General features: G+C 49.2%; 6 protein-coding genes across 6 annotated transcripts; 2 read left to right on the forward strand and 4 right to left on the reverse strand.

The window, feature by feature from the left end:
- Positions 1-1,665: 1,665 nt before the first annotated feature.
- Positions 1,666-3,507, reverse strand: A1O5_11008 (uncharacterized protein; the record flags this gene model as incomplete). Its single annotated transcript, XM_007751581.1, has 9 exons — positions 1,666-1,789; positions 1,839-2,300; positions 2,356-2,408; positions 2,472-2,573; positions 2,627-2,772; positions 2,832-2,949; positions 3,004-3,132; positions 3,184-3,223; positions 3,284-3,507. 9 exons carry the CDS (start codon positions 3,505-3,507, stop codon positions 1,666-1,668), a joined length of 1,398 nt encoding a protein of 465 aa, XP_007749771.1.
- Positions 3,508-4,399: 892 nt separating this feature from the next.
- On the reverse strand, positions 4,400-5,542 carry A1O5_11009 (uncharacterized protein). The gene has a single exon (XM_007751582.1). The coding sequence runs from the start codon at positions 5,307-5,309 to the stop codon at positions 4,893-4,895; it is 417 nt and encodes a 138-aa protein (XP_007749772.1). The 5' UTR covers positions 5,310-5,542; the 3' UTR covers positions 4,400-4,892.
- A 2,354-nt stretch (positions 5,543-7,896) lies between these two features.
- On the forward strand, positions 7,897-9,687 carry A1O5_11010 (uncharacterized protein; the record flags this gene model as incomplete). Its single annotated transcript, XM_007751583.1, has 4 exons — positions 7,897-7,959; positions 7,981-8,757; positions 8,865-9,001; positions 9,063-9,687. The coding sequence occupies 4 exons, from the start codon at positions 7,897-7,899 to the stop codon at positions 9,685-9,687; spliced, it is 1,602 nt and encodes a 533-aa protein (XP_007749773.1).
- A 478-nt stretch (positions 9,688-10,165) lies between these two features.
- Positions 10,166-10,681, reverse strand: A1O5_11011 (uncharacterized protein; the record flags this gene model as incomplete). The annotated part of the gene is made up of 1 exon (XM_007751584.1): positions 10,166-10,681. A coding segment is annotated over one exon (288 nt), but the record flags the coding sequence as incomplete, so codon positions are not given.
- Positions 10,682-11,970: 1,289 nt separating this feature from the next.
- On the forward strand, positions 11,971-13,179 carry A1O5_11012 (uncharacterized protein; the record flags this gene model as incomplete). The annotated part of the gene is made up of 2 exons (XM_007751585.1): positions 11,971-12,323; positions 12,630-13,179. The coding sequence occupies 2 exons, from the start codon at positions 11,971-11,973 to the stop codon at positions 13,177-13,179; spliced, it is 903 nt and encodes a 300-aa protein (XP_007749775.1).
- Positions 13,180-14,067: 888 nt separating this feature from the next.
- On the reverse strand, positions 14,068-16,732 carry A1O5_11013 (uncharacterized protein; the record flags this gene model as incomplete). Its single annotated transcript, XM_007751586.1, has 2 exons — positions 14,068-14,881; positions 14,982-16,732. 2 exons carry the CDS (start codon positions 16,730-16,732, stop codon positions 14,068-14,070), a joined length of 2,565 nt encoding a protein of 854 aa, XP_007749776.1.
- Between the last annotated feature and the right edge of the window lie 3,345 nt (positions 16,733-20,077).

Genomic DNA, 20,077 nt, shown 5'->3' on the forward strand with positions numbered 1-20,077 from the left:
CGATTTAGCTCTGCATCTAGTCGACTATTCGTGCTTCTGCAGTGAAGCCGCCCCGTGACTCAAGTGCACGGTGTCATACAGTGTATGGAGCCTTACCAGATAGAAAAATCCCTCAAATTGATTGCATTGAAAAGAACCACTTGCAGCTTGATGGGCGCACCAGCAAAGACTGATATGCCGAGCCTGTCACCAACCTGTTTACTGGACCAAATAGCAACACCTAGCGCAGATTCCTACAAGGCGCTGTAACCGGCCTTTGCTGTGCGGCGGGTCTCGTTGGCCTTGTCCCGGCTATTGCCGCTTCTACCGTTGGAGTCGTCCTGAGTGAGGCACCAGCCGAAGATCCAGCGAATGCGAGGCAGGCACCTCAGCACCGAGTACCGAATGCGGAGTGCATTATCTCCCCAAATAGCCTCCGTTGGCCGCTCCCTAATTCCCACAAAGACCAATCAAAGTCAAATATCATCCCGCCCAAGACGCGAGGCTCTCAATCACACTTCCAGTTCCGTCCGCGTGGGTCACACTTAGCTTTTCTACTTCCCCATGGGGTCCAAGCGCGAGAATAAGGCTTTGCGCCTGCTGTGGAGATTTATGGGGTATGTCAACCCTGTCAGAAAGTGCTTTGGATCCTGCCTCTTGCCAGTCCACGGATTTTCTCGACTTAGTCTCTCTTCCCAAAAAGGACCAGCAGCATTGCAACGGTGTCATTTCTTAAGCGACATCACAAATCGTACGCTGTGTTGTAGATGGCGGGAGGGTGAGCGTTATTGCTTGCTTTCTGCCACCCCTTGTGTCCTACTGTGAGTGGTTAATGTTATACCCGTCTATGATTCTGATCATCGATACTCTACAGACGGCCCGTATCCCGCGTTCAGCTTTTGGGATGGCGGCTATCGGGGTTGCACTGTGGAAGTACATCATGCAATACAAACCTGCCGACCTCGACTGGTTCGACAGAGACAGATTTGTGTTGTCAAACGGTAATGCGAAAGGGCCAATTTGCAAGCTGAAGATTACTATCAACAGCACGTTGTGTCACAGGTCATGCAAGCATCTCTCTTTATGTTATGAATCACTTGTATTCGGTGGATCGAGTGCACCGATTATCCGGGACATTCCTAGGTTCATTAAACGGACCTGCAACGAGATCAGGCGCAGCCGTTGACGAGGCATGTGGGTCATGGACTTGAAGGGGGTTCTCAAAACCCCTGAGTGGAAACGCGAAGCTGCTGCTGCCGGACCTGCTCCCCTGGATTTTACTGGGCATGGTGCCAGCGTGGGGAAATTTGTGTCTCTGTTACGGCGTCTTAAGGACTTGGGCTACTCAATGATATGAATATAATCTATCACCATATAAAAAATATCAGGTGGAAATTGATCTCGAAGATCTATAGTTATGGAAGTGGTGTTGTCTGACGGTGCAAGCTGTGCCACTTTTTTTGTCACCTGGCTCGCCATCTAGCTACTGCAATCGATTGGGACCCAAGACAAATACATGTTATCATTCTCATAGGTCGGTCCAACACAGCTGTCGAAAGGCCTTACCACAACCTGGACAATCGAGCCACGTTTCACGACTTCATATACTCCTGTCTGTTCACTAATGAGTCTCAGTGGAACAGAGCGTCGTGGGGTGAACAGAACTGTCCATGTCGCATTACAGGCTTAGATTGTATACCTGAACGACTCCAGACCTTCAAGGACCATTTTGCCGCCATCGGCCTTTCTATTGCAGTGCCGGAAGTAGACCGTCAGAATTCCAACGATGCAAATGTTTAGGCAATTGAGTCTCACAATAAGGTTAGTCGTTAGCGCGGGAGCCTGGAGGCGAAACTCACGAAAAGGAAGTCCAAATTCCGGGACGGTAGCCGGGCGCGTCTTGAGCCCGGTAAGCGGTGCTTGCGATAATGCCACCAATGCCACCGAAAGCAATGAGTGTAGCACTGGAAAAAGCTCTCTTCCACACACCACGGATATTGTTTGCTTGGTAAGCTACAGCAGCCGGTGTATTCGAGTTGGACCCGGCGGTGACGAGAAAGATGCCAAAATATCGGACTCCACTAGTCTTTGCCAGACTCATGATTGGGAGGCCTATAATGCAAGCAGCGCAGTTGAAGACGATGATCGGTGCTCTCATCTTGTAACGATCGGCAATATGAGCGGTAGCGTACATCCAGAGGGCGGTAAATGCATATGGAGGAGTGACAAGGCATTGGGCAGCGGCTGTACTGAAACCCATGCCATCCCGGAGAATAATTGGCAGGAAGTATAGTATGGAATAATTGACTACGTTGGTCACCCTGTTTCTTCGGTCAAATGGCAATGTCCTTCTGGTCAAGGGGTTTGACTACTCACAAGAAAATCATGGCAAACAGCCAGATCTTGAAGTCCTTGGCATATTCCAGGTACTTGGTTAGACTGAAGGCATCGGGCACCGCATCTTCACGGTCTCTGTGCAGTCTCTACATCACATGCGCAACCTCTCGCTCCGTAAGGAAGTTCCACGACTTCGAGGCTAAATCTGGAAAATCCACAAGGAAGATATAGCTGAGCATGGCGATCACTGCGGTGATCTGAACAGTTTGTCAGGTTTCGATGAAAAGAGTGGGATGCGGATGCTTCGTACCAGACCCTCCACGATCAAGATCCAACGCCATCCCCCAAGGCCGGCGGTTCCGCCCAACTGCATAAGTCCATAAGCGAGAATGCCCCCGGCGGCGGAGGACAAGCATCCAAAGACGTAAAATACAGCCACTCTCCTCTGGATTTCGACTTGTTCTTAGTATCAGCGACCTGAATCTATATCGGGCTCAGCCCAAGCCTTTACTCACACCGACAGTACCAGCAAGTCAGCAAATAAACGCAACCAGGGAAATATCCCGCTTCAAGAGCTCCCAGGATGACTCGACAACCCGCAAGCTCGTCCCATCTCTTCACAAATCCCATTCCCTAAGTTGGTGGTTAGTCAAGGTATAAACGTTCAGGGGTAGGGTGAGTAACTACCACTAGAAGTCCAGCCCACAACAAGGAAATCGTAGAGAGAAACATCCTGGCACCAACTTTGCGAGTGAGAAGTGTCATTGGTGGCTGGAAAAGAACATATGGGATAAAAAACACTAGGAGGATGATGCTCTGCTAACGTCAGCCACCTTTTCCTCGACGCCCAAAGGTAGGCCCCCTCACGTAGCGATTATTATTCTGCAGTCCCAGGTCGATGGTCATCCTTAATATCCGTAAGTAATTTTCCATTGTTTTCCACCTTCCAAAGAGGCTAAATACTTACCCTGCGATTGAAGCTGCGGAGAGGTTGCCCCTATCTAGAAGACAAACACAGTATCCTAGGCCGGTGAGAGTCACCAGGCGCCTGTCAATTTTCCACAGGATTTTGCGCTCTTCATCTGGATCCAGAAGCGCGACACCGTTGTCGATAGATGCATCTAGATTCTCATTTCTGACCTCGATATGATCAAGCTCGGTTACAAGGGGTTTCGGGTCTCCGAAAGCCATCTTGTCAATTAAGGTGGTATTGACCAAGTAGATAAACTTCAGTGATACCAATTGAATGATGTGGGTAAATGCTTGAGCACGCGGTTTAAGTAGTTTCGGTCTGCCACAATCCTGGTGATTGCGACCCAGGACTAACAGCTCGTTGAACGAATGGGCGCTGGTTCGGCTAACACCATAGCCATTCGGTGAATAGTCAACGGCACCTTGAATTGATTATGTGTAACCAACCGGGCGGCACTAATACAAGTGATGCTAGACTACATCTCGGCAAATAAAAGCCCTTAACCATGCTGACCTAACTAATCGTAAAAGTGTATCAGGGCTAACTGATTTTACCGAGAGTTCCCCACGGGGTATAGCAACGGGGTCGGCTGAAATTTTAAGGGATGGTGTGGCCGAGGCCTCAATACATCAAGTTTACACTTTCCAGGCTTTCCGCACAACCCTGCAAAGAGAGAATTGGCATACTTATCGACACAGCGTAGCCGATGCGAGGCTGTGAGCGCACGCGGCCATATATTGAAGTTAGGATTAGTACTGCGACGGAAAGCCCTCGTACGGCAGATGGTCCTTTGGTAAAGACTTCATTCCAGGCATATCAGTTCCCTTGGGCTCAATATCCCAGTCGCGTGGGATCCCCTTCCTCACAGCAAAGTCACCCCAGTAAGCAATAAATCTTGGAACTGAATAGCCAATCAAGTATAAGATGCTGGACCGAAAGGAAGACAGGAAGATACACTCAAATCTTTAGGACTATTAAGCGTTCGTCGTGAAAACTGCGTGCTCCTGTATAATTTTAGCGTACGAAGTTAAAAACCCGCACCAGGTCTTCCTCATTATGGAAACCCCTTGAGAGCCTGGGATTCATTGCAGCTACGAAATCTCTTTGTACCAGACGCTCAATTTTCTTTCTGGATGTGTGCTCCCTCTCTCCAAGCACTATCTCTTCCCTTCTCCAATTTACATTCAAAAGTTAGCGTGTCGAGAGGGGTCAGGGTATAGTAAGCGTCCCCACCATATTTGGCCAAAGCACTTTGGAGGAGGTAATCTAGAATTGACCATGCGTCAACAAGGCTGTCGACATGAGGTCGGATTCGAGACATGACCGAAGGAATCCCCGTCATTTAGCTTGGCTCCACCACCTAGTGTGACTGCTCCGGATGCCAAAAACTTGGTCGGTCGTCACTAAATTATGTGAAGATAAAATAGCCTGAACATCAGTCTCATCACACCTTGTGGGGAATCTTGCAAGGGATTCTAGGGTCGGGCTTTCGGCGCACTGAAAAAATCATTCACTAGCAGCATCTCTGAATGGACAGTACTCAGCCCATGAAATTCAATCATGAGACTTGTCCAAGCTCGGCGTTTCTCGACTCTTGCCACGCTTATTCGAAGCTCCAACGAAGCAAGCGCGATGCTGAAACGATCGGACAGTTGACGGGTCGTCGTTGTAGATATCGAGGGGAGCCGTTGACAGCTGGTAAAGATATTCCCGATACATTCTCTCTGTTGCATCGGCTTTTGCAGTTGACTTGCTTTTCACTGCCCATCACCTTTATCAAATACCTTGCGGTTTGTTGAGTGATCATATAGTTATCTCCTTCCACTGTAGCCTTCGACAAGTAATCACTGTTCAATGGGATCATAGCACTGCACTCACCAAAGCCGTGCCCGCCTAGTGTACGGCGGCTTATCTCAATGCCGTCTGCAGCCAAGGATTTGAGGCCTGAGGAAAGTGCGTGCGTCTCTGGGAAGTCGTTCTGACTAATCGATTCACAATTAATCTCGTAAAGTCTTCTCATGGTTTGTCCATTGTAATGCGAAGCGAATGTCGTTGCAAGCAGTGGAAGCGGACGGATCTGGACCGATAGATAGCCTGAGACAACCAATTCTAGTGAAGAATTGGTCTCGTCTCTATCTTCGAATTGTCGACGTATAGAAGTATAGCGAACTGCAATTGTCGCAGCACGGTCGATTAGCAGCTCGCATGCTTAGTAATATCCCCTCTAAGTGCATTCATATTTCCATATATCACTTCCATGGATCGCGTCACCAGAAAGCGTTCAGGAATGGCTCTCTTGGCACAGGCCAAATGTCTATATAAACAGGAAGTAGCTCGTTTTAAGGACAGATGGCCAGACATCTCTGAGAATAGATCAATGCTCTCCACCAATTTGACAGTTCTCAGCTTCTCACAGGTTCTCTGGAAAGCAATCGCTGAAAGTAGGATCGCTCGTTGCGATCCTAAGTCGTACTTCTTAATCCTTGCTAATTTGAATCCTGACGACGGCAGAGAGACCTCCCCAGCATAGAACACCTTTTCCAGAGCTTTGCCTCTCTCACTTTCTGCGTACGAGCTACCGACCTCCATAGAGCCGCCAAAACTAGGTAGAGAGAAGGAGAAAATACCTCATACTAAGAAATAATTGAAATTAAAAGGGGTGGATGAGATTGCAGAGTCCCAGGAGGCACACAAGTCTGAGCGTGGCTGAGATTTGTGATATCACACACTTTTAATACAAAGCCGGCGGGCCAAATTTAGCGTCCGCATACCTTGCGAACATGTAACTTGTGTGGACCATGCCCATAATAGGGGACTAGCTCGTTTTTAACCCGCATGCACAGTCATTGATTGGACGAGACCCTAATATCTGCCTGTCCGATCCCCAAAAATCCAACTTGAAGTTCTCAATACAATGGATTCGTTCAGTGGGAACAAATATTCTTGTGTTGGCATATCCTGAATGAACTCTGTGAATGATTACGTGCTTGAACTATTCGTGCCTTTGCACTCGATGTTGCAGCTCGGTCAACCAGACCTGGAAGTAAGGCTTGTTGTTGGCATAAAAGTCTCCAGTCGGTTCAGCCGTTCCATCTTCTTTGATTCTAAGCTGTCCTACGTAGATCACGCATAATATGGTGCAGATTGTGCGAGGCGCTTCGGCTTTCGCCAGTGATGTGAGAAGCTGAACCGTCAAGTAGACATGCGAGAGAAAGTTTCCTTGGTGGATGAGCTCGAAGCCATCTTTGCTGCTTTTGAAATTCTTCCCCGGCGGGTAGCTAGTGCCGGCGTTGTTGCAGAGAATGTCAAGTGGTCTCCCGGTGTCCAACCACCACTTGGTAAGGCTCTCGACACTCTTCGGGTCGGTGAAATCCACCTCTTCCCACTCGATGCATTATTTTTGCCCCGCTCTTTGAGCTCTTTCTTGACATTCCACTATCACGGGAAAGGGGTGCATTTCGTGTACTGGAGGATTGCAGCACGCCAATGCACATTGGCATCCCAGCTCGCAAAGGTCAACGCTGCCTCACGACCTATGCCATTGTTTACACCTGTGACCATGACCCATTTGCCGACCATGTTCACCTCTGAGACGCCAGCAGAAGTAGAATGGCCTTGTTCAGGCCTCGAAGCGCCTGAAAAGAGCACCGCCATGAGGGTGGCTGGCATACAACTAGGTTTGGGTTTCCTCCCACCACCGCGCCTACACGAGACAGAGACCTTTCCTGAGTGTATTTTGAGTGGACTACAACAAAGTCTGCCTCTCAATACTTATCAGAGCTTCGATTCCATGCGCGTAATTATTAATGATGAGGTTTTGATCTTGCACGTGTACGAGGTCACCCTTATTATCGAGATCTCTTCGGACTGATTCACGTCTGTTGATGAGTCTGGCTTGTGCTACTCTTAAAGAGCGATCATTTGCATAGGTACTCTGTTGTCCTTACTTCTCTTCCTTGGTCCTGTTCCTGCATCCTGTGTAAAGTCTCCTATACCAGTTTTAGATGGCATTATTTGCAAGACTGAGAACTGTGCAGATGGTTGAGAACGTTGATCCTTCCTCAGAGATATCTGTCTGTCTGTTAGACATTTAGTATGTGTTAAGAGGATCATTCCTAAGTGTTTCCTGGCCGTGTCATCCATGACGATGCTATCCTGCTTAAATAGTCATGATATCACACAGAAAGTCTGCCTGGGGCAGGCGGCAATGGAGTATTTAAGTCAAGCAGCAACATCGGCGCCATTTCTGGTATCGAAAGACAGAATGCGTATAGCCCAGAAATATCCTGCTAGTGCTCCGTTTTGACCTGACTTTAGCTGTGCTTGAATTAGACTTCGGCAGACTACCCTATGTCAGCTTCTATGTCGGATATTCAGGTCCGAAACCCGTCTAGCCGAAGGACTTTGCCGGGGCTTCATTTGCTGCATCGTATTTCGTATTCTGCATGAGAGCGTCTCGGTGCCTGCAGGCTGCACACGTTAAAAAGACCCATTCATGGTCGGCTCTATAATACTGCCATAATGCGTCGACGTTGGCTTGCAATCTTGATTAGGCTTACTTGTTGACCAGCTTGTTTTGTGTCAAAAGTTCTTCGGCTCCTGTGGACATGACTTTGGACGTTCCTAAACCACTCTTCCTGGTGCTGTCTGCAGCTTTGCAGGCCATCGCGGTAAGATCCATTTGACCGCAGCTCTTTTCGCACGGTGGCTTGACGAGCATTTTCGTAGTATTTCTGGTGCTGAACGTCTTCGCACACACCATCTATGTTGTTTTCATATATCTGAATTTTGTCAGCCCTATTCGACACTTTCCTACTCCAAAGGTACGCCACGGACCGCCTGATGATGCTTTTGCGCCGCGAACTAAAGTATTACAAACATATGGAGCCCTTCCACTTCTTGGTCACTTTCTTACTGGACTGGAAGCTAACCGAGGCGAAGAACTTTTGAGGTGCAGCTTAGAAACTCCAAACGATGGCCTCATTCGTCTCAGAGGTCTATTCAACTCGGACCAGCTCTTAATAACTAGCCACAAGGCACAGGCTGAAGTTTTGGTCACTAAGCCTTATGAGTTCCCAAAGCCGGAGAGAAGCAGAGAATTTCTGCGCACTGGTCTCGGTGATGGGATGGTTGTCGCTGAATGCGAGTACCACAAGCACCAGCGAAAGCATGCCATGCCAAGTTTCAGTTTCTGGCAGATAAAAGACCTCTATCCCCTATCCTGGAATAAGGCCATGAAGATGGCAAAAGTGATTGACGATGAAGTCTTCAGTCAACGGGAATCTTCAGCAAATGCTGAAGGCAAGCTAGTTGGGCTCACGGACATTGATCGATGGGCACCGAAAGCTACCCTGGACATTATAGGTGTTGCGGGCTTGGGTCGAGATTTCAATACACTAGAGAACTCTGACGACCCAATCGCCAAGCTCTACGCGGATTTATTTATGCCTTCTTTAGGAACACGCATGGTGGCTGCATCGCTCATACTGTTTGGTCGGCGACTGACGAGATTCCTTTTACCGTCAGCTTCTCGCGTTATTTTCGATGCCGTGCAGGGAATCCAGTCTCTTTGCAGGAGTTTCGTACGAGAAAAAAGGAGTGCATAAAGCGAGTAGAGGATGCATCGGTCGATACCCTGGCGGCACTGATCAAGATAGACGTTTTCTCTGACAATGAACTTGTTGATCAGCTTCTGACAATCCTTGTTGCCGGGTAAGTCTTATCCCCATTGCCGTTATCACAAACATTAGAAGAATTCTTATATTCTCAGTAGCCATGAAACCACCTCATCGTCCTTTACGTGGATCACTTACCTTCTCAGCCTTCATCCAGACATTCAATCGCGCGTCCGTGCAGAAATACATGCTGCATTACCAAGTGGCTTTGCCCCTGGCAGAAGTCCCGATTCCGACATTGCTGCGATTTTCGAATCTCTGCCTCTTCTGAGTGGCGTTTGCCTTGAGACGCTCCGCCTATTCCCACCCGTTCCGTCCACTTTGCGTCAAAGTACAAAAGACAATACGCTGCTAGGCCATCCCATCGCTGCAGGTACCGTGCTTACATTGGCGCCCTGGGTGAGCAACAACTCTCCTGCGCTTTGGGGTCCTGACGTCCATGAAATCAAACCAGACAGGGGGATAGATTGTGAAACCGGAAAACCAAATCAGACCGGTGGTGTGTCGACAAATTACGCTTTCATGACATTTCTTCACGGGCCCCGCAGTTGCATTGGCCAGCAATTTGCAAAGGCCGAGTTGAGGGCGCTGGTGGCTGCTTTTGTCGGCATGTTTGAATGGACACTGGCTGATCAAAATAAGAAAATAGAGCCTGCGATAGTGATCACTGTGAAGCCAAAGGACGGTTTGAATCTGAGACTAACCAAGATTAGAGACGGGTGACTGCAGCCTTCTGTACGACCGGCCGCCAGAAAGTCATGATTCGACCGCGAGTCACAATTTGTTTCCATCCTTTAGAATGAAGACGAAACGTGTGGAGCTTGTTAACGAGTCACGTATCTGTTCTAAATCTTATTCAGTCAAACTATATATTCAAACACATAAGGAGATCTGCCAAAAAAAATAGCGACGACGGTTATCGTAATGCTATTCCGGCGTGTCCAACCACCTTGAGCTTACTCTAAAGCTTTTCGAACGTCTTGCGAAAACCTCCACCGCGTTTTCGAGACCCAACCTTCAGCTGAGGAATTGTTTGCCTACTTCGGAAACACGTCGACAACCCCCAGTATATGGAGGTCGTAAGCAACAACAACTATTGTGTGGCCTACACCATTCCTGCATCTTTTCAACAGTTTGATCTGCGATATCTGGGTCACAAAATATCAGACCGGGACGGTTTTGGCCGGACCTTATCTTGAAGGAGATGTTCAAACAATGCTCTCGGGCAAGGCGTCGCATCGTCCGATAGAGCGTCTGGAGAAATCGCAGGTGGAAGAGGAATCCACTTTGATGGCCGCAATTCACCTGAATGGTGACAAGCGTCTGCACCCATTAGGATGAAGGATGGGAGAGACACTGTCACGCGAGCCACAGCGCATAGATGGCCCAGTGTATGGCACGGCCCATCTAGGATATAGAAGGAGCCATCTCAGAAGTAGTCGATGGCGTCGAAGTTTCCACCTTTTACGTTGCCCCCACCATTGAAATCTAGCGCTCGTACCTCTCTACCAGCAAAATCGCTGTCAACAGGAGCCCCCAGGTTTGTCGGATATCCTGGGATAGACATACTTTTCAAGCCGGGCCCAACGATCAAGGCAGTGGACATTCCGAATGTTGACGGGTCGCCGACATGGTCCCAATGCCAGTGGCTCCAGATAATCGCTTTGATGGATGTTGCATCAACGCCGTGCTCTTCGAGAGCCTCACAGACCCCTTTTTGTTAGGCAAGTCCTAACCCTGAATGGTATATTTGCCGATCACGTGCACCGCAGAATTCTCCACATCAAAGGACTAGATAGATTTCTTTCCTGTAGTCAATCAATCAAGTTATCGCGAACTTTTCGTCCGTCACAAAAGGCACTCGAACTTCTTTCCTAGACCCCTTTTGCGAAACGTGGTCGAATTACATCTCGCTCGCCGTGGTTGCACGTTCGAAGGTACAACCAGGGCAAATCGCGCATGACTAGGTAGTTTGCATCATCGCGATCTTCGAGGCCTCAAAATCGAGCTTGCCCTTTTTTGTTGACAACGCATGGTACACACCAGATTGGACCTACACTTGATCTGGCGAATCTTGGGGTAGTTGCTATTTCGGCCATATTGACAGCCTCCACCAGCCGGTAGGCTAGGCTCACCACGGCTAATAGAGGCAAATAAAGTTGAAAAGTGCCGAACATGTTCCCACATTTACTCATTATATGTCGTACAGCCGGCCGCACGCCTCGCCGATCCCTAGGCGGGACGGCATTATATAGGAAGATTGGGCCAACGAAGGGGTAGATATTACAGTAGGCGGTTGTGACGCCACGCCTAATTATCGAACTCGGTGCCTTACCTGTCCGATCAACAATTCGAGCCGATATACATTCCATTTCCAGCCGTTCGCTACGTTCCGTCCGGTGAATCATGCTTCAGAGCTGTCAGGTTGAAGTCATTGTTCCTGATCAACCCGGGCTGAGGGAACGTCGTGTTTTCTTAACAGTGCTCAACTTCAACCAACCTAGTTGGAGCATCGCTGTGATTGCCGCCAAACCAAGGATGAAAAATTCGTGATTGGTAGCCTTTTACAGCTCCGGCGATCAGACACTCCACGCTGGACACCGCCAGAAGCGCCACCCTTTCTCCGCAGTCACCCCTTATCTGTCGATTTTTGGGTGTAGCCGTATGAAGTTGAACGCTGTGAGAGACTTTGCCCTAGATTGCAGCACCCTCTATTCTAAACCGTCACCGCTTAATCACAGCACCACGGTTAAATGACTGGTCTTCCCTTCAAATCAAACCTGCGGACGAAATTCGCTTTCTTTCTCCTTGAAATGTCGCCAGAAGAAAAAGGACGAACCCTGGACACTGTATTGGGAGCGAGCTGTCCATAGTGGAGACGGTCCTTTATTAAACAAAGTAAAGCCTCGACTCCTTCCTCAACATTCCCCCCCCCCCCCCCCTTTGGACTCTTCTGACAATTTGGAGAGAATCAGTCCCATTAACGCTCACTGCCAAGTTCGCAAGATGACTTTTTGGAATCACTTGTTCACCGTCCCTACCGGGGGAATTGCTATAGTGAAAATTATTGACACAACTTCGCGAATTGCTAATTCATCTGTGGACTATTTGATGGTGCCACCGATGAAAGGGTTCTCAAAAATGCCTACGCATCCATCTTGGTCTTTCTTAATTGAAAATCCATCTGGGACCCGAGTACTTTTCGACCTGGGTATCGCGATCGACTGGAGACAATATGCTCCTATTGTGTCTGACCGAATAACCACGAATGGATGGCATATCACTGCAGATCGAAGCGTCGCAGACATTATTGAAGACGGTGGCGTTCCCAGAGAGTCCATTAATAGTATCATCTGGAGGTTCGTGCACCGGAACAGTATCGATTGTGCAGTCCCTCGGACAACGTGTCACTAACGATTGAGGCCCGAAGTCATCACCATTGGGATCATATAGGTGATCCAACTACTTTTCCACCCTCAACTGAGCTTGTGGTAGGACCAGGATTCGTCGAAGAATACTTACCGGGTTGGCCTACGAAGGAAACTTCGTTCTTGAGGGACGCAGACGTTAAGTGCGATTGTTCCATTTTGCTAGGTATGATCCATCAAAGTGTGCTAAGCCATAGCAAGGGGCCGGAAAGTAAGAGAAATATCCTTCGATGAAAGCTTGGTGTTCGGAAACCTGAGAGCGTTCGACTTTTTTGGAGACGGCTCCTTCTACCTTCTTGATACGCCGGGACATTCTGTAGGTCACTTGGGTGGCCTCGTTCGAACCACCAAGAACCCAGATACCTTCATCTTCATGGGGGGCGACCTCTGCCACCATGCCGGCGAGGTACGGCCTTCCAAGTATAAGCCACTGCCGAACGAAATGGCGCCAGAAATCCTACCCGAATTCCTGCGCCAAGTTTGCCCTGGGGCTGTATTAGAAGAACTTCTGACAAGCAGATCTCGAGCGGCTGATCAATCTTTTTTTGACCCCCACCTTGGGTCAGACATCCCAGAGGCGATTCGCACTATCGGAAAGGTGCAGGAAGCGGATGCGAACGACAATGTGCTATTTCTTTACGCCCATGATACCAGCTTACTTGACGGGATGGTTGATTTATTCCCGCAAGTCGCAAACAATTGGAAGAAGAATGGGTGGCGTACGAAGCTTTATTGGCACTTTCTCGGTGACTTCCGTGAAGCACTTGGACTCCTCGATAATGCATAGAGAAACACACCAAAAAAGTTGGTCTCCGCCTCGATGGTGAGAGAGAAAAGAGGACAAATACGCCCGATGACGATAGGAAATATTATTTCATTCTAAGTGAGATTGATTCTCGGTGTTTTTGGCTCGTTTCTCACACACTTACCTCGTACCGGGCTCGCGGATACCCTTTGCCGGCGGCTATTCAATAGCCGAAAGCTCGTGACATTGATCCCCTTTTCGCCACCACGCCGACAGATCCCCATGTGACAGCAATTCTGGAAGGCTATATGAGACCAAGATGAGACCTCTCTTTGCTTGCCAATGACGAAGTTAACAAGTTCAAAAAGGCCAGGCCCACATGCCTAGAACCATACCGTTAAATACCCCCCATTAATCATTATGACTCCGTCTATCGATATCCCGGAGGTGGAAACAAGCAAGTTGAATGGTGCCTACAAAGCCCAGATATCCCTTACAGCCACTGTCCAAGTTAAAATGCGCTCCCCTCAGCGCTCCGTCAACGTCAGTACTAGAGGCTCTAGAGGTAGAGGCGGCGGTGGCAGCTTTTATGACTGTCTTCAGTGAAAGCGAGAGGACTAACTGAGTATACAGAGCGCTCTACCTCGTATTTGGTGTTGTACTTACAGGGTGTTGCACTTCCTGGGCGGCGGACTTACGTACTCCGTACTTAGTAGGTAGACACCTGCAAACACCTGTCAGGTACGAGTATAAAATCATCTACCGAATACGCACCTGGAGGCCTGATTACTCCGTACTTACACAGTATCACGTTGTTTTCTCGGACTAATCTGGCCTCCAGCAGGGACTTCAGCATTCAGCCCGCTTCCAGCCTACGGACTGACGGTTACCTCGTACACCTCACCAGTGTTAGCTAATATGTGCTCGCTACTAGTCGGCACCTCCAGAGTCCAAATCTATAAGCGCATCACTCAAAATGCGCAAGATGTGACAGAACTCCATCACATTGTAGCGGGTGCCCACATCTTCCAACAGATAGACGTAGTCGAGAAGGACCCTCCTGGCAGAGGCGTAGCCGCCGTTTTGGATGATCCCGGAGAAGGAGATCGGACCACCGTTCTCGATGAACCCTTTCGCAGCGCACAAGGTCGAGTCTATGGCCATGTCGACGTCGGCGTTCGCGGTCGCGTAGCTGGTAAAGCCGACTTGGCCTACGAGATTCCAATCCACTTCGTCTAGAAGTTCAAGTGCCTCGAGTCGACCATGCTCTTGCTGATCTTGGTCCTCTGTTTCGTCCGGCTGGGGCATCACAAAGACATAAAGACCGAGCACTAAGGCAGCGTGAACCAAGGCGATCTCCGCTTCATAGGACGTCCCATCAATGGGCCGTCGTTTCGACATGCATGAGAAGGTCTGCGCTGCATGAAGACACGCCCGTCGAGCAGCAGCAGTCTGAGACCAGGTCACAATATCATCAAGTGCACTTTTCGCTCTTTCGGCTCCTTCCCTTCCCGAAGCAAGTTCAAATACTCCAAGATCAGCCGTCATCGATATGTTCAAATGGTGCCAGAAAGCTTCGCAATTGGGGTTGATTATGCACATAGTTTCACCGTACCACCTCCACATCTTCATCAGGAACGGGGCAATCGAGACTGCGTGCTCATCGTGGGCGAAGATCTCGGCCGGAATCGGGAGATTTGCACGTTCGGAAGTTAGAAGAGCATATCGATGTTTTGCTTCCACACTGAAAAAAGAGCCGAGTTAGCACCGTTGGTCAGAAACCTCTCAAAACTGCAGTTTGCGAGAATTTGACTTTGAGCTTCCCCATATCCGGTGAGACTTACATTCGAACCCAAATTGTTGAGAAAAGACCAAAGAAGCCTATTGCACTGGCATCGGAAGCTGGGGGGAGAATGGCAGCCTCCAGTTGCGGAATCATCAAAGGCATGATTGTCAACGCACCGGTGGAGACCATCTGAGACCATCGTCTTTCGGTGGCAGCTTGGAACAATTCTGTCTTGCAAGGAAAATAGAAATGCAGCTGCTCGGTCTGTATGATGGGATGGTGATCATCCAGGGCTGAGAAGAAGGAGTCAGACATGATGAGGCATAGAATCAATCGTTTAGCCGATTCAATCCGCGTCCAAGCCCTCCACATTTCAACATTGTCCAAGGACTGAAATATGACTGAAGACAGCTGCTCGCCTTCTTGGGAGACAAACAATCCCTGTCGTTGGGCAGCATTTATTGTCTCATTGTAAAGCAGTCGAGAATTTTCCGCAAGTGGCTGCTTGGGATTGATCGCAGCAAGAGCCAGCAACAGGATCGAAGCTGCCATTGCGCTCAATAATTCACTGAGTTGGCCTCCTTTCCGCGAGCTCACAACCAGGTCGCGTCTACATCTCTCGATTGCGTCGCCCAGATGAGAGCACACGAATCTCTTCGCACGAACAGAGTCCAGCATTGTCAAACCCATCAGGCACATGGGAAACAGGAGGGTGCTCGAAGTTTTCTTCGCGGAGAATGTTGGTTCGTGAATGAATGGCATGAAGTGGTGGAAGCGACGAAAGAAGATGTCGAGGCTGATATCCAGAATCTGAGAAGATGGAAACTTGGCAGGCACGCGGCTGGCTTCACTCAGCGAGTTGCTCGTGTTGCTTTTGAGGCTCGTTTCAACACCTCTGTTTGCCTTTTGCCCAAGTGAAATGTTCATAGAGGCGCAATCTTCCATCAATCTTGCTCTGCATTCTTCGTCCAGGCCCCATCTAGACTCCGCGACCTCGCCTGGGAAAGTTTGTGATGATGTACTCCCATCGACGGCCGTCTCGACCGGCTGGGAGAATATATTGTCCTCCCGAAAAGAAGCCACATCACGCCAGAGAGTCTCGATCAAACGTCGAGGTGTCTGCTTCTTCGTCGGCCAAAGGCTTGCTATCTTGGCATATCTTTCATCGGATATATTGTCCTTGGGCGGAGAATGGAGCATTTGGCGAGGGCGGCAGGGAGAGAGGCTAAGCCGTGCATCATTCGTAAAGCTCATGAAATCGAAATGTGACAAGTCATCCCATATGTTGGCGGCCAAAGGTAGATCTTGAGATCCCAGCCAGTCTTCAAAGCCTTCAAGCGGAGCCGCCGCTCGTCGATCCACAGGATTATCGGAAACGACCAAGGGCTTGACGCGCTGCGAAGCCTGCAAATGGGATTCATCCTGAATGTTTGCCAGACTCTGCTTGTGGCGGTCTGGTAGGATCGCTGGACTGCCATCGTCCAAGTACGGCGTCTGCATCGAGTTCGCTGGTAGAGTGTCTCGACGCAGATCAGAAGACTGGCGTGCGGATCTCTCCACTGCCTCGGTGCCATGCATCTGCGAAGTTTCAACTGGTGAAGTCGAAACAGTCTGCTTCTCAGAACCCGAGTGGTGATTCCTGATATGTCGCATGAGCACATCGCTTCGCGCATACTCACGGTTACAATGCGAGCACTTGAACGGTTTTTCTCCGGTATGAGCTCTCTGGTGACGCTTGAGATGTTCGGCTTTGCCGAATTTCCTCTCACAGTAGAGGCATTTCTTATTGCGAAGGGTCTTGGTGGCCATTGAGGAGAGTATTCCCTCTTCAGTCAGTGCTGAATGCAAAAGCAGATGTCAACCAGATGTGAAACCGTCACGATCCCGTCTACAACTAACACAGCCGGGCGCCTTTGGGCGAATTGCCCCATCATGAATGTGGCAGGTTATGTAGGAACCAAGAATCTAGGCTTCTCCAACCGGGTGATGCAAAAATGGCCCCGTGGGAGAAATTGCGGAGCAGCTCCACATCCCCAGCTACAACACGAGCAGATGCTGGAGAGAGGGTTTGATCCAGTACACAATCCCGAGATGACGGTTAACAGCCGTGTCAATCGCTACCTCAACGGCATGGCTGGTGCTGATGGGAACAGAACCCGTACAAGACTCTTGCACTTTGCAGAACGAAAGCTCATCGAGGAGGTTTATATACTGCAACAAAAATATATATTTTGATGGGCCGACGACCCATCATTGCCGTGACGACTGTTGCGCACAGGATTTTCTCGTCTGGTTCACAAGTATATTTCTAAACGTAGATTTTTGTCCTCTCACATGTCTTTCAAATCGCCCGCTTCCGCTAGGAGCTTAGCGCCTCATGAAGAGTCATCTGTGTTGGACTCCAGCCTAGTTTCACTTCATCTTCAGCCTCGAATTCTGGAGAAAGGAGTCTTTCCAAGGGCCCCTGCTCGAACCATATGAACAGCCGTGTGATTGGTAAGGTATTGAGAAGGGTCTTTGATGAAGAGTGCACAGATGATTGCAATGACTCTGGAGGGATAGAGGAGTAGAAAACTCTCTTGAATGCGAAGGCATATGCCTGTTTGTATGCACTTGCCGCTGCCTGTTTATTCGCCGAAGTTGTTCCCGCACCGTAGCGAAGGCGCCTGGAACCCCAACAGCGTTCAGTGCCGTGACTGGGATAAGAGCCGCAAGTTGCCTTGACAAAAGGCCGTAAGCAGTCACGTTCTCTGCAATCCCCTTCAGGATTTCGCTTTTGACCACGCCGTTGAGGATCGTATGAAAGACTTTGGCTTTTATGAGCTTGGGGGTTTGAAGACCCAGTGGAGACTAACATACCTGCGTTGCCCACGCTCTCGCCACGGCTTTGAAGTGTCCCAATTAACCTGGATGCAATCACCAAGTGACGCAAGGGGACATTTAATCCCGCAAGCACATGGCAAGGTAGAGTAATCATGGCAAAAGGACCCATCCCGCCCAATCGGATGGCACCACGCCAGCATAAACAGCCGTAAACACCATCTGAAAGACCAGTAACACAATTACCTGGAACTTCAAATGGCTGACTTGCCCATGAAAAGTGTAGTAGCGATACTGCTAAAGAGGATCTGCGCGACGCCATTAGGTAAGACGATGGCTCCAACCTGGATGGGATCGCTCTTCAACATGTAGAGCGATCCCTGAGGGCAGCAAGCCTGCGAAAGAATAAGAAACTTTTGGGGGACATTAGCAATGTTTTGCCGGCCGCAGAATTTCAACTTGAAGGGTGCTCACCGACTATGAAGACCATGACCAGAAGCACGGCGAACTGGCGTAGCTGTCAGAGCAAAGAGTACGGAAAGAATGGCTGTTTCGCCAGTATGAACTTTTAGCGAAACAGGCAGCCAGCGTCAGCAAACCCACGGTGATCGGCGCAACCACAGACGCAGACTTCCAGACATGTCCGTCGATGCCGGCATAGGTCAGCTCGATTAGAAATATCGTCAAGCCGCTGGTGTACAACAAAAAGCCGATATAGTCGATTTCCTTCACTTGCTGCTAACGGGATTCGTAGAATTCATACTGCGGACGTATGGGCGGCCAGTAGAAGACGAAGAGTCCCAATCAAACTTAAGTTGCCGTAAATGATACCTAGAATCAGTCAGGATGCGGACGACAAGCAGGTAACACAGAGAGGAAGCTATTCGAGCTCACAGCACCATCGCCATTTCGCGGCCGTATTGCATTCAACTCGTCGCTATTAGTGTCCAAGCAAGTGTCCCGGTAACACCATGGCACATTCAGTGAGACCTGAACTGAGTGTCAGCGCTATGGGACAAGAATTGAGAGCTTCCCCTGACCCAGTATAGCTGTCCACTTATCACGGACGAGTTCCTAGATATCAGTATAGCTGATGAAAATTATACCGCACCCGAAACCAATAGTTGTTGGCGCGGTGGCAAGCATGAGCATTGCTTTGGTGTCATATGCTATGATCTGGAGAAGTGGTTAGCTTTTCCCTCAATAGCGCGATGTAGTGTCACCGTACAGAGCCGACAACTGCAATAACCTCGCCAGCAACAATTGTCCATCGTCTACCAAAGACGTCTGACAAGGAAGCTGCAAGGGAAAAGCTGAGAGAGGAGTCAATACTCCATCCACCCACAATCCAGGAAATATCGCCGAGGTCGGTGCCGATGGACACTAGAATTCCAGTGACTAGATCAAAGCCACAAGAGATTGGAGAGGTAGGAGAAGGACAAGGACTTGCATCACACGTTAGTAAAGTCAATCACACGTCATAGATTGCTCTGTAGGTACTATTATGACAAGCAGCATCGTCCATGTCAAGGTTTCTGCCTTCTCTGGATTGTTGTATCTACCAAGGCAGCTTTGTACGGTCTTCCAGGCCGAGCAGGATTTCGTGGACAAAGACATGACCAGCCTCTGAGCGAGATTGCTCAATGACCTCGACTTCGGTGCTCGGTGTCTTGTCTTCAAGCGAAGCAGACATCATGTACAATTACTTCGTATCCAACAGCAAAGTCCCTTTTGAAAAGGGCACCAGTAAAGGGCCGCAAAGGGAGAGATGAGCTGAAGCCTCAAGTTGAAATATGGTACGGACAAGTCTCAATGTGAATATGCTCCAAGATTCTCCAACTCTATACCGCGCGTTCCAAGAGAGAGGGACTACATCCCCACCTCGTAAATGATAATATAATAACTGTGGTAGGCCTTCTGCCACAGGCAAGGAAGTCAGCCTTAGAGTAAGTGAATTTGGAGACGTGGAATGAAGTTTTGCCTTGTCACGGCAACTCGATCATCATCTGCTGAACAAATGATGTTCATCTGGCCGCCACTGAGTGAGTTCTTGCGGAGGACATATTGTGGCATATGATGGCTTAGAGGAGCGATCTTAGACCGAAGTGTTTTTGATGGAGCGTAAATCAACAAAACACTCGGAGTCCGGGCCACCTGACTGTGGCATCACAAACCAAGTTCATTGAAATTTTATGCTTCGGGCCTCAAGGAGCCCCACCGCTTCAGCAGGACCTCGTATTGGTGCCTTCGTTGCTTGCCAGCATCCAAAAACATCCGTGCTCCAGGGGAGATAGATATAGGACCGCAGTGAAGTCAGTGACTGCGATGTGTGTT

This window comes from Cladophialophora psammophila (genome assembly GCF_000585535.1).
Source record: "Cladophialophora psammophila CBS 110553 chromosome Unknown aczJe-supercont1.23, whole genome shotgun sequence".
In the NCBI taxonomy this organism is placed as follows: domain Eukaryota; kingdom Fungi; phylum Ascomycota; class Eurotiomycetes; order Chaetothyriales; family Herpotrichiellaceae; genus Cladophialophora; species Cladophialophora psammophila.